This window comes from Ceratotherium simum, chromosome 9 (assembly GCF_057802395.1).
Source record: "Ceratotherium simum simum isolate JZ-2026a chromosome 9, ASM5780239v1, whole genome shotgun sequence".
Classification (NCBI taxonomy): domain Eukaryota; kingdom Metazoa; phylum Chordata; class Mammalia; order Perissodactyla; family Rhinocerotidae; genus Ceratotherium; species Ceratotherium simum.
Genome location: NC_141908.1, coordinates 49,029,621 through 49,056,749, shown reverse-complemented (window position 1 = coordinate 49,056,749; position 27,129 = coordinate 49,029,621). Strand labels below are relative to the sequence as shown.

The following is a 27,129-nucleotide window of genomic DNA, read 5'->3' as shown; positions in this document are numbered from 1 at the left end:
AGAGGCCAGGTGGCTCTCGTGGTGAGAACTGGAGTGCACTAGAAGGAGAGAAGGTCAGAAAGCCATTGGCCAGACTGTGGAGGGCCTTGGACATTTCAGCAAGGATTTGGGATTCTACTCTGAGCTGGAAGGGAAGCTTAGGGCAGCTGAGTGCTAGGCATGGCATGTGTTAGCATCCATTTCACATGGTGGAGAGGTTGTCTCCAGCAGGCCCAGCAGCCCAGCTTCAGGAGGAGAGCGGCGAACAGCTGGTTGGATGCAGAGATGGAATTTCCAAGGAAGGAATTGGAGAAAAGGATTGAGGATGATGGTGAGAGTGTGGTCCAAATGGCAGGCAGTGGGACATGAGATGCCTGGGGAAGGAAGCAAAATCTTGATGGAGCTGAGTGATTATAAGTTAATGAAGGGTTTACAGGACTGCAGGTCTCTACTGAGATGACAAATAGGCGTGAAAGGAGGAAGGAAGTGAGAAAACAAGGTGCATGGGCAGTCCCAGAGTGCTGGTGTAGTAGAGTGGTTCCCAGTGAAAGAAAGGTCCAAGGTGTATCCATGAATGGATGACTCAGGTGAAGTAGAGATTCCTGGAGTTGAGAAAGTCAAAGAAGTGTTAAGCACAACTTTATGAGAAATGAAATGAATAACAAATACTGAGGAACTACGATTTTATGGGAAGTATGGGAGTTTTTCTGAATGCTCATTATATCTGCACAATTTAATGTAGTTGTAAAATTTTTAAGGGCTACAGGAAGCTTTAAATCAGCTAATTCAACCACCTTAATTTACCCACAAGGAAATGTAGGTAGAAATAGGTCAAGGCTGATGTCCAATAGTTATTTTTTAGTATAACTGGGAGTACAGAACACTTTTTATTTTCTTTCGATACTTCTCAGAAAAACCTCATTGAATCTCTGCTGAAGTTATCTCTGATGTAGGTATACTGAAGTCTCTAGAAGAGGTAAATCTGAAGGATAAAAGCTTGTTTTTAAGATGCCAGGTTTGGCAAGAATTTCTCACCCAGTGGAGACTTTCTTTCTTACTAAAGTAGGACTCACTGGGGCCGGCCTGGTGGTATAAGCGGTTAAGTGCGTGCCCTCCACATCGGCGGCCCGGGGTTTGCAGGTTCCCATCCTGGGTGCGCACCAACGCACCGCTTGTCAAGCCATGCTGTGGCGGCGTCCCATATAAAGTAGAGGAAGATGGGCATGGATGTTAGCTCAGGGCAAATCTTCCTCAAGAAAAAAAAAAGGGGGGGGAGGATTGGCATCGGATGTTAGCTCAGGGCTAGTCCTCCTCACAAAGAAAAAAGAATGACATTAAATCACTATCTAGGGAGAATTTCTCATTGTTTGGAAAAGACGGTCTGTAAATCTCTATGTATTTCTCCTCAGGTTACAAGATGAGAAGAAAAGTAGCAGCGGTCAAGTTGGCTTCTTTCAATTGGTAATAAAGCTGTGCTGATTCATGACATAAGTTTTGCAACTGTGAATTGTTCAGATCATGACCTCAAGTCATATGGGCAGGTTTTGTCTACACTGATCACTTTTTCTGTCATAAACTTTGTCTGTGTGATAACATGCTGAGTAGCAATTAGAAATATATTGCTGATTAAACACACAAATCCTATTTGGTAGATCAGAAAAGTATCCTGGAAAATAATTGCTAAGCCCATAATTGTCATCTTAGTAATGAAAATCATCACAGTAATCAGATCATGTATATTTATTCTTATGACAAATCTTTAGAAATTTCATAGTATAGGTATTTTCCCCAAATTTGCACATGGTAGAGGCATTTCTAGGCACAAATAGGCACTCTTCATTGTCAATATCATTTCTGGGGCCAATTCATGCTTTTGCTGAATGGCCCACACAGTATATTCACATGGCAATGACATCAGTGCCAGTGATTGTTTCTCCCTCAAGTTGTGGATGAATAGCTAAGAACTAAGGTCAGCTCTTGAGGTAAAAAGAATGAATTCAGAGATTCGGAAAGAAATACCATGAACTAACAATGTAAGAGTCCAATGTTTTAGATAATTGATGACCATTTATTTTGACATACTTAATGAGAACTCTACTGTTCAATTAAGATGATTCCCATAAAATTTGGTGTTGGATACTATCTATCGGAATCTAGCAACTAAAATTAAAGAGTCCTCCTACCTCTCCTGCTTTTCACCCATAGATGATCTCTGAATCCTTTGTTTTTCAAGTTTCGATTTGCTTCAACAACTGACATTTGGCTGATGTTTGTGGGAAGTTTATGCGCATTTCTCCATGGACTAGCCTATCCAGGCGTGCTACTCATTTTTGGTACAATAACAGATGCTTTTATTGACTACGACGTTGAAGTACAAGAACTCAAGATCCCTGGAAAAGCATGTGTGAATAACACCATAGTATGGATCAACAGCTCCCTCAACCAGAACGTGACAAATGGAACGCCTTGTGGGTAGGCTATTTTTTATTTTTTTGCTCATGTCTTAAATTGTAATTCAAAATGTGTAAAGAGGACTTTATTGACTGAGCTGGAGTGGTATCTAACACAGAGCGAACAGAAACATAAATTTATCCATGTCCACAAATTACTCTGCCCTGAAGTTCTCCCTATCCTACCAAGTTTTTAAATCCTAAAAAAACCAGAATTGTAAATTGCCCATTAAATACATTTTTACCCAATTTTAACCACTTTGTAGACTATAGACTTGAGGATGGCACTACCAGTACTTAATGCCGCTAGGACCTGTGAATTTTACTTGAGTCTTTGTCATGTTTCATATCTAAGACTTCCCTTTTTTTTTTACTAACTCCCTTCTGTTCCTCAGCCTCTGTGGCTGTGGCTGATGATCTACTTGATCCTCAGCCTTCTCTCTGTAATGGGAATTTCATTAGTGTGCTACAGGACTTGGAGTAGGGGCCGCCAGTCACGGTAGTTGAGTTTCTATGGAAGAGTGGTGTGGCGCTGTGAACAGAAGGCAGTCATGCAGAATTAGCCAGAGCTCACTGTGCTACTGTTCTCCTTGTGATAAGCCCGACAGGCTGCCTTGTAATCAGTGAGTCTGTAGTGTACACAGGCTGACTCACTGTCATAGCATGGACTTTGCAGCCTGCCTCATGCTGCCTCAGGGCCAGACCATGCTCATTTGCACATATGAACTTACACACTCAGGCTCAAGAACCAAGGGCAGGGCACATCCTGGCTGGAAAGGCACTGAGAATGGCTCCCCCAAGTGAATTTATATTTTTTACCTTCATTTTTAAAATTTCCCACAGGCTTGATTCCAGACTATGAACAATTCCTTCTAAATCACTGATGCTCTTCCCTAATATTATCTATTCTGAGTGTCTTTCATCCATTCACTCATTCAACCAAAATTTTGTGAATGCCAAGTAAGTACTAGGAAATCATGTAAGCATCAAGGATAGAGTCACGGTCCTTATCTTCTTGGAGCTTAGGTCTAACGGGTGAGACCATCATTAAATCAATGACCATTCAAATATATATGTAGTTACAAACTGGCTTGTGCTTGACAGAAAAGATAAGATAACATACAATGTGGTCATCGTAAGAGTCATGGTCCTTATCTTTGTGGAGCTTAGGTCTAGTGGGTGAGACCATCATTAAATCAATGACCATACAAATAAATATGTAGTTACAAACTGGTTGGTGCTTGACAGAAAAGTACAAGATAACATATAACGTGTAGAATTACTCTTTAAAAAATAATAAGCCCACTTGTTAGAAATACATTTCCTAATGTCTAAATATGTATTTTTCTTTCTAAATTTGAAAGTTTTTTTTCATCTGTAAAACTCAGAACAGTTTGTATAAAAGAGAGACTGTCTTCAATGACAATCTTTTAAAGCTTTCATTTATGTTGGAGGACAGAAATGAACTGCTTTTTAAAGAGCGATATGACAACAATATGTAAAGTTTATCACTTCTCTCTTTGAAAAAAAATGCATTCAGACTTATGTATCATGCAAATTGACCCAAATCATTAGTAACGCTCATGAAGATAAATTTTTCAAGGGAAAATTCCTGTAAGTATATCCTGTTGTGCCTTAAAATTTGGAAATAAATATGAGAGGGGCCAAAATTTGAGACATATCCATGATACTGGGTACTAATAAATATTTACTAGATGAATTAAAGAATGAATTTACATTTAATGCCTGCATCACAGGCATCCATTATAGAGGAATTCACTGAAGCTGTCCATTACTCACATTTTATTCACTCTTACCAGGTAGTATACTTGAAGGTGTGCAAATAGTACAAAACACTATGCTGGCCTGGTAGCATAGTGGTTAAGTTTGCACACTCTGCTTTCGTGGTCTGGGGTTCGCGGGTTCAGATCCTGGGTGCGGACCTACACCTCTCATCAGCCATGCTATGGTGATGTCCCACATACAAAATAGAGGAAGATTGGCACAGATGTTAGCTCAACATCAATCTTCCTCACCAAAATAATAATAATAATAATAGTGCAAAAAAAAATGGGGGCTTTGAGAAATTCATTGGCTTTGGCAGAATTCACATGTCAATGTGAATGGCATATAAATGGACATTTGTCTTTTGTTTTAAAGATTTCATACAGATATTTGAAATTGTGTAGACCACACCTTTCTTCAGCCATTGCTTTACCAGGAACACCTTGATGAGTTAAATACTTTAACTGTGAGCTATTATGGTCACTGACATGAATACTGTTTGCTGCACTTCTGAATAAATGTTTAGCTTTTATGTAGGAAAAAGTAAGATTACTGTGAAAATGGACTTGGGTGGGACAGAGGAGAAGGGAGAGGACATTTTCCTAACTGTAAGTAGCTAATATATCTCCAAAATTACCCAGCTCTTTCCCAACTTTCTTTCTTGGAAAAAGCATACCATTAAAAATATAATTTCAGGGGCCCAGTGACGCAAGCGGTTAAGTGCACGTGCTCTGCTGCAGTGGCCCAGGGTTCGCCGGTTCAGATCCTGGGTGTGCACCGACGCACCACTTGTCAAGCCATGCTATGGTGGCACCCCATATAAAGTGGAGGAAGATGGGCATGGATGTTAGCCCAGGGCCAGTCTTCCTCAGCAAAAAAGAGGAGGATTGGCAGATGTTAGCTCAGGGCCAATCTTCCTCCCACACACACAAAAAAAGTAGAATTTCAGCACCTATTATAATAGATGTATTAGTCTTGGACTACGTAAGGCAACTCAATGATTTTATCAACATTAGAATGCATGTATAATGGTAGGAGCTTGTTTTTCTCTTTCATTATATTGGTTTCCACATAGTTATAATCCATTGGATAGAATTTTTAGGCTAAGTCCTTTCAAATAGCTCTCAGTGAATAATGCTGAAAAGGATTACAGAACATCAGGCCTCCTGATTTGCTTATCAGAATTTATTTGCTCAGAACAGTCAAACAATAAGGTAAAAGAATAAAAGAAGATGAAGGAAGGGGAAGTCCAAATAGTTCAAATATCACAATGCAGTTTATTTTTCTTTTCTTTTATCCAATTAAAGTGTAAAAACTCAAAAGGAAGCCGTAAAGTCTTATAACTTAAATTGTGGAAGTGTTATACCATTATTTCTGTGACATTCTATTGGTCACACAGACCAATCCTGGTACAGTTTGGGAGGGGACTACACAAGAGTGTGAATACCAAAAGAGAAGAATCATTAGGGGCTCCTTGGAGGCTGACTACCACAGCCATTGGGAATCTCATGTCCTCACTTGCCCCACATATGAATGCATCAATGTACACATCTGAGTCTGTACTTTCTCTTGGATTTCAGTCTATTTTCTTGGCAATGTACATTTAGCTAATGCATTCAAGCACTATTTTGAAGTTAGATACTGAAAGACCATACACTTTTTAAAACAACTTTATTGAGAGCCAATGCACATACTGTAAAATTCACCCATTTAAAGTGAACAGCTCAATGGTTTTTAGTGTATTCAGAGAGTTATGCATCAATTACTACATTCAATTTTAGGATGGTTTCATTATCACAAGAAGAAATCCCATACCCCTTAGCTATCACTCCCCAATTCGCCATCCTCCCTCAGCCCTAGACAACCACTAATCTACTTTCTGTCTCTGTAGATTTGTCTATTCTGGACATTTCATATAAATGGAATCATAGACTATGTAGTCCTTTGTGACTGGCTTCTTTAACTTAGCATAATGTTTTCAAGATTCATCCATGTTGTAGCATGAATTAGTCCTTCATTTCTTTTTATTCCTGAATAATATTTTATTGTATGGATATAATACCTTTTATTTATCCATTCATCAGTTGATGGACATTTGAGTTGTTTCCACTTTTTGATTATTACAAATAATGCTACTATGAACATAGGTGTACAAGGTTTTGTGCAGACATATGTTTTCATTTCTCTTGAGTATATACATAGAAGTGGAATTGCTGGGTCATATGGTAACTATATGTTTAACCATTTGAGGAACTGCCAACTGTTTTTCAAAGTGGTTGTACCATTTTATATTCCCACTAACAGTGTATGATTTCTTTATACCCTTACCAACACTTGCCACTATCTATATTTTGATTGTAGCCCTAGCAGGCTAAATAATGGCCCCCAAAGATATCCAGGTCCTAATCCCTGGAATCTTTAAATGTTACCTTATGTGGAAAAAAAAGAATCTATGCAGATGTGATTAAGTTAAAGACCTTGGGATGGGAGGGTTGAAGAAACAACTATCTTCTATTGTTTTCCTATCTCTATTTCATTTATTTCCACTCTGATCTTTACTATTTTCTTCCTTCTGCCTGTTTTAGGCTTACTTTTCTCTTCTTTTCCAGTGTCGTAAGGTGAGGTGTTGGGTTATTGATTTAAGATTTTTGTTCTTTCTTCAAATATAGGCAATTAGAGCTACAAATTTCTTTCTAAGAACTGCTTTAGCTACATCCCATAAGTTTTCATATGTTATGTTTTCATTTTCATTAATCTCAAAGTATTTTCTAATTTCTCTTGTGATATTTTTCTTTGACTTATTGGTTGTTTCTGAGTATATTATTTTATTTCTATGTATTTGTGAAATTTCTCAATTTTTTGATCATTAATCTCTATTTTCACTCCATTGTGATCACAGAATATACTTTGTGTTATTTTAATCCTTTTAAATGTATTGAAGCTTAATTTATAGGCTAGCATGTGTCTGTACTGGAGAATGCTACATGTGTACTTGAGAGGAATGTGTATTCTGCTGTTATTGGGTAGCGTGTTCTAAGGATGTCTGTTAGTATTGTTAAGCATAATGTTGTTCAAGTCTTCTATTCCTGTTGATCTTCAACCTAGTTGTTCTATCCAATATTGAAAGTCTGGAATATTATTGTTGAACTATTTATTTCTTCCCATGAATCTGTCAGACTTTGCTTCACGTGTTTTGGGTCTCTGTTGTTAGGTTCATATATGTTTATAATTGTCATAATTTCCTGATGGATTGACCCTTTTATTGTTACAAAATGATATTTATCTCTAACAACAATTTTTTAAGGTTTATTTTGTCTGATATTAGTATAGCCATTCCTGGTTTCTTATGGTCGCTCTTTGCCATGACATTTTTTCCATCCTTTTACTTTCAACTTGTTTGTATCTATGAATCTAAAGTGTGTCTCCTGTAGACAGTCTATAGTTGGAGCTTGTTTTTTTCCTCTAGTCTGACAGTCTCTGCCTTTTGATTGGATTGTTTAATCCATTACATATAAAACAAACATCATACTCTGAAAAGTGACTAAAAGAAGGCAGACTGATTAGAGATCTCGTGACCCAAGTAATGATGTGGTTGCGAGTTCCCTGGGATTTCTTTAGGCCTCGTATGTACTAGATTGGGTGCTGGGAAAGCTGCAACCTGGAAACATCAATAAGTCCAGTCACAAAAGACCCAACAAAATCCTGCTCTCTCTAGATAATGGACCAGAAAGAGGCAGCCAAATAGAAAACTTGCAGACAATAGCTATTCGACTCCAGCCAAACACCACAGAAAAAAATTGTAACCTCACTCTCACCCATGCCAGCAAATGTTGAGTTGGGAGCCTAGACCTCCACCCTTGCCAGGTGGCAATGAGCCTCTGCTGTGTCTCTCCCCCACCCCACCCCTATGATGTCAATGGAGAACACGGGGAGGCTGAACCACCACTACTGTAATGAGACACCTCTTCCCCTACCTGCTCAGGTGGGGTCAGAGAGTCAGGACATTCACTACCGTCTCCACGGAGGGGAAATCAGATATTCTTACGTGAAGGAAACAAAGAGTATTATAAGCTGACTTACCCTAAAAGGATGGCTAAAGGAATTTCTTTAAACAGAAAAGGATTAAAAAAATCTTGGACATCAAGAAGGAAGTACATAGTAAGCAAAACCATGGGTAAATACAATAGACTTTCTTCTCCTCTTGGGTTTTCTAAGTTATGTTTGATGATGGAAACAAAAACTATACCACTGTCTGATATGGTCCTATTATGACACTGTCTGATGTGAGTGTTATTTGGAAATATTAAAGACAATTATATTATTAATAGGGGCGAGTAAATGTATGTGAAGGGAGGTAATGTTTCTACACTTTGTTCAAATTGGTAAAATGACACCACCAGTAGACTGTGATAAGTGATACACTATAATGTAATTCCTAGAGCAACCACTAAAAAAGCGATACAAAGAGATAAACTCAAAAATGCTATATATAAATCAAAATTGAATTCTAAAAAATGTTTGAGTAGCCCATAAGAAAGCAAGAGAAAGGAAACAGAGAAATAAAAAACGGAGAGAACAAACAGAAAACAAAAAATAAAATGACATACTTGAGTCCTAACATATCAATAATTATATTAAATTTAAATAGTTTAAATATACCAAATAAGGCAGTGATTCGCAGAACGGACTTTAAAACATGACCTAACTATATGCTGTTTATAAGAAACTCACTTTAACTATAATAATATAGACAGGTTGAAAGTAAAAGGATGGGAAAAGATTTTTCAGACAAATATTAATCAAAAACAAGTAGGAGTGGCTGTATTGATATGAGATCAAGAAGACTTCAGAACAAAAAAAATTACTAGAGACAAAGAGGGACATTATACAATGATAAAAGGGTCAGCCTGCTGGGAACACATAGCCATTTTAGGTGTGTATGCACCAAACAACAGAGCTGCAAAATATGTGAGGCAAAAACTGACAGAACTGAAAAGAAAAATAGACAAATCCAAAATTATAGTAAAAGACTTAAAAACCCATCTCTCAACAATTGATAGAACAACTAGACATAAAATCATCAAGGATATAGAAGAGCTCGATACTATCAACCAACAGGATTTAATCAACGTTTATGGAACACTCCACACAACAACTGCAGGATACACATTTTTTTCAAGTGCCTACAGAGCATATGCCAAGGTAGACATATCTGGGGCTATAAAACAAACCTTGACAAATGTAAAAGAATTGAAATAATACAGAGTGTGTTCTCTGGCAACAATAGAATTAAACTAGAAATTGATAACAGAAAGATAGCAGGAAAACTCACAAATGTTGGAAAATGAAACAATGTACTTCTAAATAATCCATGGGTCAAAGAGGAAGTCTCAAGGGAAGATTTTTAAAAGTTGAACTGAATGAAAAGGAAAACATAAACTATCAAAATTTATGGGATTAGTTAAAGCAGTGCTGAGAGGAAATTTTATAGCACTAAATGCATATATTACAAAAGAGGAAATGTCTCATATTAATCATCTAAGCTCCTAACACAAGAACCTAGAAAAAGAAGAGCAAAATAAGTCCATAGCAAGCAGATGAGAAGATATAATAAAGATAAAAAACAGAAAGACAATACAGGAAATTGATGAAATGTAGAGCTGATTCTTTGAAAAGATCAGTTAAATTGAAAAACCTTTAGCAAGACTGACCAAGAATAAAAGAAGGCGACACAAATTACCAATATTAGGAATGAAAGATAAGATATCATTATAGATCTTGCAAACATCAAAAGGATAACAAGGGACTACTATAAACAAGTCTACACACATAAATTTGACATAGAGAAATGGACCAATTGCTTGAAAAAACAAACTACCACAACTCATCCGATTTGATACAAATAATTTGAATAGCCCTAACTATTAAGGAAGTGGAATTTGTAATTTTAAAACTCCAAAAAAAAGAAATCTCCAAGCCCATATGTTTTCGCTGGTGAATTCTACCTAATTTTTAAAGAAGAGTAACACAAATTTTATACAATATTTTCCAGATAATAGGAGGGAATACTTCCCAATTCATTTTATGACACTAATTTTACTGTGATACCAAAACCAGACAAAAATATTACAAAAAGGAAAACCACAGATTAATAGCCCTCATGATCATAGATGCAAAATCTTAACAAATATTAGCAAGTAGAAATCAGCAATATATACAAAGAATTACATACCATGACCACATGGGGCATATTCTAGAGAAGTACAACTGATTCAATATCTGAAAAACAATCAATGTAATCCACCATGTTAACAGGCTAATACAGAAAACCACATGATCATCTCCACTGATGCAGAAAAAGCATTTGAAAATTTCAGCAACTATCCATGATAAAAACTCTCAGAAAACTAGGAATAGAAAAGAAATTGCTGAACTTAAAAAAGAGCATCTACCAAAAAAAAATAATAATAATAATCCTACAGCAACATTATACTTAACAGTGAAAGATTGAATACTTTCTCCCTAAGACTGGAAACAAGGCAAAGATATATGCCCTCACCACTATTATTCAACACGGTGCTCAAAATTCTAACCTGTACAATAAGGAAGAAAAGGAAATAAAAGGAATACTGATCTACTACTTAACACTACTGAAGTGTACACTTGAAAATGGTAAAGTTGGTAAATTTTATGTTATGTGTTTTTTACTGCAATTAAATTTTTTTTAGCGAAAATAAAGAATAGAGATCTAAAAGGAAGAAAAACACCCATCTCTACTGGAGATGACTTTATTGTTGACATAGAAAATCCCAAAGAATGTACAAAAATCTCCTAGAACCAATAAATGAATTCAGCAAGGACATAAAATACCAGACAAACATACAGATCTTCCTTGACTTATAATGGCATTACATCTTGATAAACCCATCATAAGTTGAAAATATCATAAGTTGAAAATACATTTAATACATCTAACCTACCAAACATCATAGCTTAGCCTAGCCTACCTTAAATGTGCTCAGGACACTTATATTAGCCTAGAGTTGGGCAAAATCATCTAATACAAAGCCTATTTCATAATAAAGTGTTGAATATCTGATGTAATTTATTGAATACTATACAGAAAGTGAAAAACAGAATGGTTGTAAGGGGACAGAATGGTTGTAAGTACATTGGTTGTTTACCCTCGTGATTGAGAGCAAGATTTTTTTGTAGATGTAGACAAGATTACTCTAAAATTTATATGAAAAGGCAAAAGAACTAGAATATCTAAAACAATTTTGAAAAAGAAGAATAAAGTATGAGGAAACAATCTACCCAATTTCAAGACATATTACATAGCTACAGCAATCAAGACTGTGTGGTATTGACAGAGGAATAGAATAGAGAACTCAGAAATAGACCCACGCAAATATGTCCAACTGATTGTTGACAAAGATGGAAAAGCAATTCAATCAAGGAAAGATAAACTTTTTATCAAATGGTGCTGGAGTAATTGGACATCCATGGGAAAAAAATGAACCTATACAAAAATTAGCTCAAAATGGATTATGGACTTAAATGTGAAACATAAACTGTAAACTTTTAGAAAAATACATAGGAGATCATTTTCAGGTCTAGGGCTAGACAAAGAGCTCTTAGACTTAACACCAAAAGCACAATCCATAGAAGGAAAAATTGATAAATTGGACGTCATCAAAATTGAGAACTGCAAAAGACCCTGTTTAGAGGATGAAATGACAAGCTATAGAGTAGGAGAACATATTTGCAAATTAGATATCTAACAAACAACTAGAATCTAGAATATATAAAGAACTCTCAAAACTCAATGATTAAAAAATCCAATTAGAATACGGGAAAAACACATGAAGAGACATTTCACTAAGAATGTAAAGATGGCAAATGAGCAGAGGAAAAGATGTTCAGCAACCTTAGTTGTTAGGGAATGCAAATTGAAATCAAAATATCAGTACAAATCTATCAGAATGGCTAAAATAAAAAATAGTGATAACACCAAATGTTGGTGAGGATGTGGAGGAACTGGATCACTTATACATTGCTGATAGGAGTGTAAAATGGTGCAGACACTGTGGAAAACGGTGTGGCAGTTTTTAAAAAAATGACACATGCAACTGCTACACAACCTAGCAAGTCTACTCTTGAGGATTTACCCCAGACAAAGGAAAACTTATGTTCACATAAAAACCTGTATACAGTGTTCATAGAAGCTTTATTTGCAACAGACAAAAACTGGAAACAACTCAGACACCCTTCAATGAGTGAGTAAACAAACTGTCATACATCTATACTGTGGAATACTTCCTAATAATAAAAAGGACCAAACTATTGATGAAACTTGAAAGAATTATCCTTAGTGAAAAAATGCCAATCTCAAAAGGTTACATACTGTGTGATGCCATTTATGTAACATTCTTCAAGTGACAAAACTATAGCAATAGAGAACAGATGAGTGATAACCAGGGGTTAAGGGAGGAGTGGGGGCTGGATGGAAGTATGTGTAGGTTTAAAAGGGCAATGGGAGGAATCCTTGTGGTGATGAGAATGTTCTGATCTTGATTATATCAATGTCAACATCCTGGCTGTGACGTTGTCCTACAGTTTTGCAAGATGTTACCACTGGGGGAAACCGGATAAACGGCATACATAATCTCTCTGTATTATTTCTCATAATTGCATGTGAATCTACACTTATCTCAAAATAAAAAGTTTAATTAAAAACAAACAAACAAAAAATAGCTTCCTGGGTGAAAAAAAATTGTTCTGGATTCTCCGAAATGAAAATCTAGGGATTCTGGCAGTATGCTACCATAGTGTATGGATGTTCTATAAAGCAACTTTATGCAGTGATAAGCCACTTGTCCATAGGTCACAGTCCTATGCATTAAGGAATACAGAGCCTCCAACGTTCTAGAACTAGGAGATGGACACATTTCCTCCAGGTTGTGGCACTCGGTTTAGAGTTGACACTGATGTTCACTCTAAAGTGTCAGTGCTACTGGGTCTACAGTGCCTGAGAACCATTGAAAGGGAAACTCCTTGTTGAGCAATGCACCTTCCTAAGTATTTTAAATGAAAAGCCTATGGCTTTAGTAAATCTGAAACCTTGAGGTGTAAATTGAGTGATTCGATTTTACGATGCATTTGTTTTTCATAAAAAGCAAGGTAAGAATCCTCATATCTTAATTTGTGAAATATCTCTTACCATTTCCCTCTAATTGTCATCTCTCTCCCATCTTCTCTCTTCAGTAAATGAGTCAGGAGAATCTTAATTTATTCAAGTAGATGTATGTCAATTTTGCTGTTAAAAAGAAAAGCACCCATTTCATGGTCCAAATCACCTGCACACTTTATAGAATCCTTTCTAGGATTTTATAATCACAAGAGCTTTCCACCATGCAGATGATGAAGAGTTTGATATGCAGTAAAGAACCAAGCCAGCCTGCTCTTTTCCTTCATATCAGTTTTTTGATAGGTTTGTCCTGTTGTCCCAGAAATATTCTCAAGTAGTCTAATAACTTCTTCCCAGAATAAAATAGAAATGAGTTAATCATTCATCTCTGGGGTGCCTCAAGAGTGAAAAGAATCATACACTACATATGTCCTTATCCGCATGTCCAGTAATGATATAATTCTCCTGAACTTTGCTCCAGTAAATCCTGGAGCTGGGTCAGTGCCCAGGACTCTCACTCTGCATAGGTTTGTTCATAACTGGCAGCTGCGTTTTTCATGACAGGCGTTCTATCATCTCTGCTTGGAGTGTCTGAAGAATGAATGCACCGCAGGAAATCTAAGTAAAATTTGTTGGCAAATGTTCATAGTTTTCCCTTTTGGAACATCAAATTTCATTTCAAAAACAGAAGACAGAGAGTATGGGCTCATTTATACATTAGAAGGCTTTACTCAGAATACTACATTATACACTCTGTACAAAGATAGCTTTTATAAGAGCCTCTGATTGTGGATATTTATAGATAAGTGTATGGTTTGTTCATTCTCTGAGTTCCCCTGAATCATCCTGAAAGACTGGGAATGTGGTGAACACAGACATATTAGCTGGTTTGGAGACTGTCAGAGAGGTTGACCAAGGCAATTATTTCCTTTCCTAATTAGTATTTTGAAAGCCAAAGCAAAAATCAAGAAACATTTATTGAGTACCTACCGTATGTAAGGTATTGTACCAGGCTTGAGGTAGTGTGAGCAAGCAGCTTAAACCCAGCCCTTGCCCTCAAGTAGCTTGCACTTTACTAGCAAGACAAGCATAAATATACTCAATATAAATATATTCAATAGAGATGTTGAATAGTGCAAGATGGCAATAAAATCTGTCTTGGAACAATAGTTTGTTCTGTATTATACTTCAATACTTGGTTGAGTTCAATAGAGGAGAGAACAATTCAAGCTTGGGTGACAAAGTAAGGCCTGAGAGCAGAACGCATGTAGGATGAGAGCATCTATGCTAAGGAGGCTGCTGTCTGATTTGCTAAAGAAATGGACTCTATAACATTTAGCTTGTCCCTGAGGATCAGAATTCTCATCCACCAATATGTTAGTTTTCCAAATATAAAATTCCTTATTTCTTGAAAGCAATTTCAGAATAATTCCTCCCCTCCCTGCCTCCGCCAATCCCAAACCCTGGGCCGCAGTGTGATAGTTGTGCTAGAAAAATGCTGTAGAGCTTTCCTGCTAGTCCCCACAAGTTCTTTGGCTTCAACCTTAGAAATTGTCATGGAGAATGAAGCCTAATGGCCTGTAGTTGCAGAAAGACTGGGCTGATAAAGTGCTTTTCTCTCTTTCTGGGAAGATGACACACATTTCTCACAGTGTCGCTCTGAGATGGAGGGGTTGAAAAGCTGGCTTAGATTCCTAGAGGAGGTAACAGTAAATGTCCTTATTTACAGCACACACCTCTCTACCAGTCTTTTCTTCAGACACCTCTCTGTCTTTTTAATACCTTTCTCTAGCTATGATTGCTCTAGCACTGTGTAACAAGCATGAGTGAAAGGGGCCTCAGTGAACAGAGCACTGGACTGCCATCTAGGGTCCCCTGGTTTCCAACAATCACCAATTAATTATTTCACAACACTAGCATCTCTGCCTACAAAAATGAAGGGGGTAAGCATCTTTACTGTGATTGGTACCACAAGGTCCATTTAGGGATTTGGTTGGATTGATTATAGTTCTACATAGATAAAATGCTTTACCCATAGTTAATAGAAATCCATAATACATATATTTTGAATTCCTCTGTACTCATAAATGTAATCTTTGGTAGCTTGATCCTACTTGTGAGTCTTGACCTTTTTTTCCCTCTTTTGAAGGTTACTGAACATTGAAAGTGAAATGATCAAATTTGCCGGTTACTATGCTGGAGTCGCTGTTGCCGTCCTTATCACAGCATATATTCAAGTTAGTAGCACCTCCATTTTGTTTACAGATCAACATCTGCGTTCAAAGACACTACAAGGAAACGCAAAGTGCACTCTTGAACTTTTAAGTTATTCAAATGCCCTAAGGACTACAAAAGTCCTAAAACGAAAGTTTTATTTCAGGGGGAACATGAGACAACGGGAAGGATTCTTCCTCTCAGTTGGGGAGGAGGATACACGCAGTTGTCTGGCGAGATGGAGAAGAGACTTTTAGTTTCAATGTCCTGTCCTCTCCTGCCCTCCCAACTTCATCCTCTCCTCTAAACTCAGAAATAGACAGTCATGGGCGTGTTTGTAGAGGGAGGGTGGGAAGCCTGGAGAAAGTCGGGCATGGGGAGTTGGAGGAAACTTTACTTTCTTTTTCTTTTGTTGCTACAGTCTCGCCAAACGTTGCTCGAGTCCAAGGCAAATTCTATAAACTGAATCTAGAGCATATTCTAGATTTAAGCCATGGAAAGGCTTGGAGTTACTTAACCCTTATTAAGGAAGAAAAATATTTCATCTTCTGCCTTCTTCTGTAGAAAAAATAATGAACCCTCCCACCCCTATTCGTTCAAGAATTCCAGAAAGTTAGTGTTACTTGTAAAGAGAAATGAATCCATTTTTCCCATCTGACACTGGGAGTTTTTTTAACGACAGGCTTATTTTGCTTGGTTGGGGGCACTATCAGCAGATTCCCTGCTTATATTATAATTTTCGTCTTACTTTCTCTGAAAATCATTGTCCAACAGCCTGAAAATGATGCATGAATACTTGTTGGCAGGCCTCTCAGGGGAAAAATTCACTCAGAAGTGGCAAGGAAAAATAGTGATTTAAGAACAATAATCGACTTTCGGCTCTGTGAGCCTCATTTTACACACGAGGAAAGTGAAGTTCAATCAAGTTAAGTCTAAAAGTGTCAGAGCTGAATTCAAACCCAAATCTTCTGGCTTCCCTGTTCACAGTTATCTGCTCACCTCCACTTTTGGCAGCAAATGCCAGAGCTCACACCTTAGATCACAAGAAGAGGCGTTTTGTGAATTACTTTCCTCCTTCTCACAACTGTTACTGAAGAGTATTTTCTTCTGCAAAGAGAAGGAATTTAAGAATATATATATTTTTTTTTGTGAGGAAGATCAGCCCCGTGCTAACATCTGCTAATCCTCCTCTTTTTTTGTTTTTGCTGAGGAAGACTGGCCCTGGGCTAACATCCGTGCCCATCTTCCTCCACTTTACATGGGACACTGCCACAGCACGGCTTGCCAAGCAGTGCATCGGTGCACGCCCAGGATCCAAACCAGCGAACCCCCGGCCTTCGCAGCGGAGTATGCGCACCCAACCGCTTGTGCCACGGGGCCGGCCTCTACGAATATTTTTAACATCGTGATGCTAAACATTCCTTTGCTCCATTTCCAGATATGCTTTTGGGTAATTGCTGCAGCTCATCAGACACAGAAAATCAGAAAACTTTACTTTAGGAGAATAATGAGAATGGAAATAGGATGGTTCGACTGCAATTCAGTGGGAGAGCTGAACACAAGATGTTCTGAGTAAGTAGCTGGTAGGATGTTTTAATGTATGTGTGATTTTTTGATAATTCAATCATTGTTTCTAAATTAAATAACAATTGGAAACACGTTTTCAGTTATTTTTGATATGTTTTGTCTCTTAAGTTGGACTGTTGTTAAGTAGCGTGGTTTTTTCATAGGTAATATCTTATCAAATGTGATCCTTAAAAAATTGAAAGCCAGGATACTACAATTCAGTTTGTAGGCCCTTGATCAAAACATTAGAAATGAAGTATTGTAGAAGAGAGTTAAAAGAAGTAGGGTTATTTGGCTTCAAAAGGAGAAATTGAGAGATGTCACAATCTGTGTATCTATAAGAAAAACAAAACAATTAAAAGTAGTTATCTTGCTTTGTCTGTTGAGGCAATTTCTGCACACAAAAACAAAGTCCAAAAAATAAAAAATAGTTTGATAAATATTTAAACTAGAAACTGGACTTAAATCCAGTTTACACCTAAATACTAGTTTGGGTCATTAATAGCGCTCCCTCGCCCCCAGTGATTCTGAATGAGCTCTGAGTAGTTAGAACCAGTTGAAACCTATTCAATTGAACTTTGAAGTCCCATGAAAGACAGTGTGTAGTGAAGACAAAAGCAGACTGAATATGTGGACTCTTGGATTTCAGCACTCATTCTGCCTCTTACTTTCTATGACCTGAACAGATACTCAACCTTGCCAGAATACAATTGTCTGATCTCTAGGTGATGTCTTAGGTCCTTTGCTGCTATCAAGTCCCAAGCCCTGTTTGCTCCATCTGGGCAAGAGATTATGAGAATGTTCCCAGGAATAAGAATTTAATGTAACTATATTCAACCAATATGCAAGGCATAAAGATAGACCACAGAACTCCTGATCTCAAGTAAATAAATAAATAATCAGAGCTAACACATATTAATTAATTACTATATGCTAGGCACTGCTACATGCTTTACATATATTAACTAATTTAATCCTCATTACTACTGATTGACGTAGGTTCTGTTATTATCCCCATTTTACAGATGAGGCAACTGAGGCACAGAAAGGTTAAGTAACTTGCCCACAAAGAGCTTGTGTTCAAATTCAGAGTCTGGCTCCAGAGTCTGTGCTCTTAACCACTAGTCTATACTGCCTATAAGCAGAATGCAGTAATTTATACATACACATACGCACACACATATACAGATTTATTACATTGCTGTGGAAACACAGGGATAAAGATATTACTTCTTTCTGGGGGATTATATAAGGTTTAATGAATTAAGTGGTATGAGAGTAGAACCTTGAGGCTGAAAGGATTTAGCAGGTATAAAGGAGGAAAGACTTTTAGGACCGACCATGGATATTAGCTATAAGAAAGAACAAGACAAATAAGATGGTTTCCAAAAGGCTTTGCCAGCGTTGAATGGACACTAGTTGGGAAAACTGAGTTAAAGACAAACTTACTTGACTGTGAAGGGAGAGGCTTGATAGGATCCCAAGTTGCAGCAAATTTTCCAAGATGTGAGAGTTGTTATGTTTCCCAAGGGTAATGGGGTACAGAGATGAGAGTGTTCAGAAGGGAAAGACTGAGATTTCTCAGCGAGATAGTTGAACTGATCACGTTCAGTTTTAGTGATCAAAGCCTATCTCGTTTCTAGTGATATTAATAAAATCAACGATGCCATTGCCGACCAAACGGCCATCTTCCTTCAGCGCATGACCACGAGCATCTGTGGATTTCTGCTGGGATTTTACCAGGGTTGGAAACTGACCTTGGTTATTATGTCCGTCAGCCCTCTCATTGGGATTGGAGCAGCCGTCATTGGTCTGGTAAGAATGTCTTCTCATTTCTCTTCATGGGAAGACATGTGCACTGAAAAACAGCCAAAAATGTGAAGCTTGATTCTCTTCTCCTCAGTATATTTAGTCAACATCATTATGACTATTTTCACTTATTTTGTTTGATTATTCCCCAGTATCAAATAACCTTCCATGGATTAAGGAGTAATGATGCTTTAACAATGTCAATATTATTGTATTAATAGCAATAACAGCTGCATTTATTGAGCATCTACTGTTTTGCCAGGCACTATTAGGAGCTTCTTATACATTATCTCTAATCTTTATGACAATCTTATAAAGTATTAACACCATTTTAAATATAAGAAATGGAGGCTTAGAGAGGTAAAGGGACTTGTCTGCGACTGCACAGCTAGCGAATGACACAATAGGATTCAAATTCAAAGAAGTCTGACACCAAATCCCAACCCACTCTCCAATACGCCTATTGCTTCCCATGGTCTCCCAAGCTCAAATGCTCCCCTCAAAAAGACCCAATAAATGTACCCAGATCAGTGACAAGCACATAAAAGAGATTTCTGCGATCACACTTTGTTCTCCATTCCATCTGATCGGTTTCAGAGAGAGGTTATCTGATCCATTTTCTGCAGTATCCCGGTCATGGTCTCCTTTCTCCAGGTATGCAGGCCAAGACAAACTGTAGGAGTAAGAATTTTGGGTCATCTCAGTTAAAAACACTCCCAAGAATTGAGAAATTATTGTTTCTTACTTTTAGAGCAGCCACATTAGATATCAGGTCATGGGACCAGAGACACTAATAATATGCTGTAAGTGAGAATAGAATTCAAGTGAAAAGCTGCACACACACTCACACATCATTGAGCAACAGGTACAAATCTCCATGATGATATTTTCTAGCAAAATATCCTCTACAATCCACTGGTGATATTACTCCAGTGTTTCTCAGGTAATACAGAGTGACAATAGCAAAGAGCTCCCTCCACTTAACTAGGTCACCACCTCGCTCTGCCACCTAGTTCAAGAAAGATAACATTTAACCCATCAAAACTTTAGTTTCTTCATCTTTAAAATAAAGATAATACCTCCCAAAATCTTTGTGATGATTCAAGATATAATCCATGTTATGCACTTAGCATGGCATCTGGCATGGAGTTAATTGCTAAAGAGATATTAGCTCTTATTTTTTTCCAATCCACCACATCACAAGAGTTTACAACAGTCTTTCTTACCAAACTCTTTCCGGTTGCATTCTAGGGAAGCCTCAACTTCCACGGAGGAGCTTCCAATCAGGGGTTCTGCAAACATCTGATTCAGCTTCCCCCCCCCCAAATATATTTAATCTCTTTATTTAAACCCATGATAAACTAATATTCACACTCAAATGGATCATATGTGACATTTAACACCTTGGAAACCAAAAACATAGTCTGGTTAACTTGGTTTTAAACAGGCTCAGAGCACAGTTTTTCTTGTCATCTCAGTGCCCATGTTTCAACTTCTTGCAAATGTGTCGCTGACTTGGAATGCTGTATCTCTGCACTGGTTTTTTCTTGAATTCAAGTCTGTGCGTGTTTGTGTAAAATGATAGAAGCAGATTCACTTGGCTCAATTCAAAAGCAGGACAAAAAAAGGGGTGGCGGGGTGATATTAGAAGTTGTCGTGGGTTTTGTGTGCCTTTGTCTGACTCTTATCCTTACGATGAGAAACATGAGCAATTGTTAGAGAGTTCCCATTATAAATCTTTTAAGCTCCGCATCAGTTTAATTGAAGTATTCTAAGATTATTTAATGTGCCACTACAATAAAAACTGATAACATTCACAACTAATTAATTTTTTCATTACTATGCTGCCAATACATATTTCAGAAAGAAATTAGAAGAGGATTGTGGTAAAAACTGTAGTGTCACCAAAACACCCACCTTCAAATTTTGATATTGATGAAAATAGCCTCACTTTCCTTATTGTTGCCTTTTCAATTCACAAAATTTATAACGTGGACTTGTGAGATAAGTATGTTGTAATAAAATACAACTTTTACTTATCTTGCATCTTAAAGTTTTGTTTAAGATTTTGTTGGATAAGAGTTTTGCTGCTAAAAGTTTGGAAAAATTCTTGGAGAATAAACTCCCTTAGTCTGGGTATTTTTTAGATTTCTGAGTTACTTGATCTTCCACAATATTTTACTTTTCCCTCTTCTTGTTTCTTAATCTGTGCCAGGGATTTCTTTAGTGGCTAATTTTAACTAGGACTCAAACCAAGTCAAATTTTAGAAAAAATAACGTTTAATATTAAGTGCAATGTCTTTTTATTTCCTTTTGTAAAAAGCAAAGCTAGTTAGATAAGCCCCTACAGTTGAGCCGAAATAGTGTAATATTTATCTGAAACTCTCTCCTATGGAAAGGAATTACCTCTGCAGCATCATGCCTTTGCATGCTCAGAATCTCTCTCATTCTATATTCTAACTAATATCATGCCTGCACGGACCTCCCATCTTTGCCTCCGGTGTTTGTCTGTAAATTGTACCTTGGTCTTTGGCCAATAGCAATGAAACGTACCATGGTTTGATTTGAAAACTTCATTAGTATAATGACTGCAACACTGTAGTCTCACAGAATGCCCTATTTGGGACACACTCTGTGAGAGGGTTTTTGAGGCTGACTTTTAATGGAGTCATTTTGATGTGTCAACAACCAAACACCCATGGATGAGGCTTAACATGAATCAACTTGGACCAAATTCTTTCCTCGGTGAATGCTACTTCAGTGAGAATCTAGTCTTGTGTTAAACCATGCCACGTGTTTACTCTGCTAAATGAGTCACTGAGTGATAGGCTGACTTACCTAATTACCTAATGGTCTTCGCATTTTATTTTCTTCTTTTGGATTTTAGAGTGTGTCCAAGTTTACTGACCAGGAATTGAAGGCCTATGCCAAAGCAGGGTCAGTGGCTGATGAAGTCATTTCATCCATGCGAACAGTGGCTGCCTTTGGTGGTGAGAACAAAGAGGTTGAAAGGTTGGTTAATCTAAATGTCTGCCACTTTCCTGAATTTTGTCAGTCCACATACTACCCCGAATCTTCCCCATTTTGTACAAAGTGGCAGATTCACCTTGGTCTGTGGTACCCTGAGGGAGCTTTTGTTCAAGAGGTAGCAAAAAGAGTAATTAGATTGGTCAAAGCATTAAAAGGACTCCCAAGCCTTTAGCTATGTGTTTTTGAAGATGTTGTTGGTGATTTTTAGAAAGCCATCTTAGGTTAGATATTTATTTTAAACTCTGCTGATGTGTAGGAACACATACTATACTTCATGCCTGTTTGCTGCCATTAAGGAAAAGCCTACATGATCCAAAATGCAATTCTACACATTTTTATTCAACTTTTTTATTCAATATGTTTTATTCAGCTACTGTACTACATGCTCTTTATAAAGTCTGATAAGATTTCCATTTGATCAAACAAAATTTAGCATTGGTATGTTGTATACAATCCTTCTAGGAGATTAATTCTTAATGAAAATAAAAACCTAAATGACCAAAACAGCACAGTTGTCAAAAATTTGCTTTTGTTTGTTCTTCCATTTGTCTAGTATTTATTGAGTGCTTACCATGTGCCAGGTACTGATTTTATAAAATAACCAACTTGATTAAACCCTTATTTCATTTGTTGTAGGTCTAGTCTGATGATGTCATTCTCAACTGCTACCAAATTGACCAAAAAAAAAAGAGAGAATATGATTTACAATCCCTAATTATCCTCTTTTCCTTTTGCTTTTTTGGTTTGTGAAGTTACCTTATTTCTCATAAAAAATTTCAGTAGCATATGTCCTCCACCATGAAAGATATTATCTTTTATTGCTAAAAAAAGAAGCAGTGGAAATGTTTTAAAAATGGTAACAGGACAGACCTTCAGTTTTGTCCTGTGAAATAGTCTCCATGAATTTATTTTTTGAGATGTAGGAAGGCAGTTACAGAATCCTTGAGCTTTAAGACAGTGCCCATTATTAATGGCTAGATCATAGACTTACTGAAGGTTAGTGCTTGGGTTGAATTTCCACATAGTTATCTATGTCCCCTGGCTGTGAACTGGACCAGTCATGCTGCAATATAACATTCTTGGTCACAGGGCAGATGAGTTGGTGCAATGTAGAGGAGTTGGTGCAAACACTAGTTTCAAACCTGGGTGGGGGGAAATAGTTGCATCATTTTCCGAGAGAAAGCATGTTATATGACTTAATAAAACAGTAAGCACAAATAGTACTAGATCTTTCATGTCCAAACATTTGTGTTGAAAATTCTTTTCTCTTGGGGCAAAGCTTACCCCACTATTCATCCAAAAAGTAATTAACTATTAGGCTTTCCTAGGCATAACTTCCTTCAACACGTTTCATTGCCAGATTGAAACAAACTTTGAATAACTACACGGAAGCTATTGTCGTTTTCTTTCCCTAAAGCTGCTCTGTGTTTGGGGTGATTTTGTAATCATTGAGTAAAACCACTACATTGGGGGCAGTTTTAAACATTTTAGTTTGAGCTGCAGCTGCTGCTGCTGCTGAAATAGACTCAAATGTTTTCTCTTCACAGGTATGAGAAAAATCTTGTGTTTGCCCAGCGTTGGGGAATTAGAAAAGGGATAGTGATGGGATTCTTTACTGGATTCATGTGGTGTCTCATCTTCTTGAGTTATGCACTGGCCTTCTGGTATGGCTCCAAACTCGTTCTGGATGATGGAGAATATACAGCAGGAACCCTCGTCCAGGTACTTTGATCTTAATGACCTAGACATAACATTTCCTGCTGGTATCTCAGAAAAGGCCACAGTTAAGGCATTTTGTTTATTCTTTTAGTACCTGAGAGAGGAAAACATCAATGATTTTATGGAGTTCATCTATAGAAACAAGCAATACTTATACATTTTATAGTAAAGGGATGCTGGGCATTTGAATTGATGAGATCAGCGATTTAATGATTTCCAATTAACTGAAGATTTTACAGCTGTAAAACAATAATTTTTCTGAGTCCAAAAGATAATATACATGAAAATGGAAAGTCAGTGACCTCTCAGCTAAAACTTAACAGCTCACGTAGTTGAGCTGAATAATAGTACAAGATATGGACATATTTGTGAAACATAATGAGTTACTAAAATACTAAGCCAATAATATCCTCAACTGAACAGATAATACAAACATATTTTATTGCTCACTTGTGCTATAACCATGCTATAGCTAATGCCATGGCTACTATAATTTTCAGTATGCTCTTAGTTGTTGTTTCAGGAATTAATTACTGAGCATCTACTATATGCCAGGCCCATACAAAGTGCTGGGGATTCAAGAGTGAGCAAAAGAAATGTCATTTTTGCTCTGATGGAACTTATAGTTTGGTTGGGAAGATAAGCAATAATTAACTAATCACATACATGCGTGATGACAAATGGTAACACATGCTATAAAGTAGAGGACAAGGAACTTGACAGTGAATAGCAGGGTAACCAGGTGTGGCTGGGGTCAGGGAAAGATATTCCTCCTGCTCACTATCCCAAGGCCTTTCCTCCTTAGCTTATGGCCATTCTCATGACAGCTAGACCCTTGTCATTGTTCAGATTCTCAGCTGAATGGCACTTCCCCAGTCAGGCCTTCCATGCTCATTCAATCTTTCATTCTCTTATATGGCTTGCTGAACTTTTCCTTCAGAGCACTTGAATGAAATTTAACATTTGTGTTTATTTACATTGGTTCCCACCCCTTCCTGCCCTCACACAGTTAGCTCCATGAGGTTAGGGAAGTAAAACATGAAATATGTGTTTCATTTGGCCTATTAATTATTTTATTAAGTATATTAACTTAAAAAGCATGGAGATAGGAAGTAGTTTTATATAAGATTCTTAAATAAGATATTCTGGTTCCAGATTCTAGGTAGGACAGGTACCAGTTAAACAGTGAAAAATACCAAAACCTTGTGTACCAGAAATTTGCCAGCTGAAAGCCTGCAATTTGAGATCTACTGCTTTAATACAAATACATTTCTAGGGAAAATTGAATGGAAATGGTCAAACTATAATCATTCTAATCCACTGACTTTATTTCATTAAGAGCATGATAATACACTAAGAACAACTTTTTTAAATACAGTTCTTCTTTGCAAGATGAACAACTGGCATCACTTGAACTTTGTTTAAAAAAATTAAGTATGAGGGGCTGGCCTGGTAGCATAGCAGTTAAGTTCACGCACTCTCCTTTGGCGGCATGGGGTTTGTCAGTTCAGATCCTGGGCATGGACCTACTCACCGCTCATCAAGGCAAGCTGAGGCAGCGTCCCACATAGAGCAACTAGAAGGATGTACAACTATGACATACAACTATCTACTGGGGCTTTTGGGAGAAAAAAGGAAAAAAGGAGGAAGATTGGCAGCAGATGTTAGCTCAGGGCAAATATTCCTCAAAAAATAAATTCTCTAAAAATAAAAAGACTTCTTTAAAAAAAATTAAATATGATAGTACACGTTAAAGTGTTTTGTAAACCTTAAAGAGATAGTATAGATGGAAAGTGTTACTATTATAGTAACTTAACCACTTTCTTAACAACTTTAATGTAGCTTTGCACATTAGAAAAGCCAGTGAAGATACTGCAGGTCTGAAATCTAACTGTAAAGTCCCTTGCCTTTATTGATCTAATGACTCTGGAGAACTTTCAACATTTACCAAACTAGAGATACCAGTAGCTGACTTTAGTCCCAGCTGCTTATATCTGCTCATTCTGCGAGAGACATGCATTGAGAAAAGACATCCTTCCTTTCATTCTGTGCCTGCAAGGAGAGGACAGAGGTGTGCACGTGCAACAGTTCAGAGGGAAAAATGAATTGGTAAATTGAAACTTAAATAATACGCAATTCCAATTGGAAACACTGAATTAAAAAACCCCTGGGTAACTCTCTCTACCAAGAATCTGATTTTACGGTTCTGTTAAAAGACAGACTGAGGCATATAAAAATGTCTAAGAGTTTATTCGAGCAAAAATAATTCCAATCAGGGAGCGCCAAACCAGAGTGGTTAGAAGGGCTCCACTCATAGGAGCTAGGGGAAAGACTTATAGAGAAGAAGCAGAAGCAAAGCAAGGAAATGATTTGATTGGCTATTGCTTAAGCGATTGTCTTCTTTAGGAAAGCCTAATTGGCTGTTTGTGATCAGTTTTCCTTAGGCTTTGATTTCTTCACCCTGAGGCATTCAGGCTTGGGTTTTGGTTTGCTTATATAGACCATTAAGGCATTAAAGCCACCTCAGTGTAATGGCCTTCTTGTTTAACTAATTTAACAGTTCTCACCTTCAAGTTTCCTGCCAGTTGGGTTGTGGGCTACTTTATACCTTCCTTAAAAGGTTCATTCTCTCAACTGATATTTCTTGAGTACTTACGATGTGCAGACATAGTATGCCATAGTATGTGTCTCTAACATTTTAACTATCAATTACTAACCTCACCTCTCACTCCTAACCTCTTCCTGCAAGCTTCCACTTACACCTTAGAAAATTTTTCTTTGGGAAGATGAGAGACATCCTTTAACAGTATAATCATTGATTGTTCTCTCTCTCTCTCTGTGTCTCTCTATTTCTCTCTCATCTTCCCTCTCTCTCTTTCTCTTGTTCGAGCACTCATGCACGTTTTTGTCTGTACTTCTGAGCAGGAAACTATGAAGGTTGCATATGCATGAGCTGAGTTGACCGTTTTTAATCCACTAAACTAATTAACAACTAGGTTAATCTAACACATTTTGTGATGCACAAAATCATTATGGCCGCATGGTAATTGGGCGTAAATGGTAAGTAGTTCACATAAAGACTGTAATTAGTATCACTTGTACACAGACAAAAAAGATGAATGGGAACTGAATGGTGCAGAAGGCTGCTCTTTCATGCCCCTCTTTAGTTTCGGGACCCAATAATAAAAAATCACACCTAGCAGTAATAGAGAGTAGACTGTTCAGGGTGTACAAGTTGTCAAGCGCTGAGTGGGGTATTTAATACAATTACCATATATAATACTCACAACTTCATTCTGTAATTGATGTCATCATACTACCACTTAAAAATGAAACAGAGCCATGTGGTTGAGAAATATGTGCCAAGTGGCATAGAGAGGGATTTGA

The 27,129-nt window shown here is 37.3% G+C and overlaps 1 protein-coding gene across 3 annotated transcripts in view; it reads left to right on the top strand.

The window, feature by feature from the left end:
* Positions 1-27,129, top strand: part of ABCB11 (ATP binding cassette subfamily B member 11) — an 80,170-nt gene that overhangs the window by 3,242 nt on the left and 49,799 nt on the right. For all 3 annotated transcript variants that reach the window (XM_087434953.1, XM_014785878.2, XM_087434952.1), the window contains exons 3-9: positions 1,389-1,440; positions 2,213-2,451; positions 15,554-15,641; positions 17,057-17,190; positions 18,828-18,999; positions 21,881-22,005; positions 23,571-23,745. In XM_087434953.1, coding sequence (XP_087291079.1) covers positions 1,389-1,440; positions 2,213-2,451; positions 15,554-15,641; positions 17,057-17,190; positions 18,828-18,999; positions 21,881-22,005; positions 23,571-23,745 — 985 coding nt within the window. The remainder of the gene's footprint in view (positions 1-1,388; positions 1,441-2,212; positions 2,452-15,553; positions 15,642-17,056; positions 17,191-18,827; positions 19,000-21,880; positions 22,006-23,570; positions 23,746-27,129) is intronic.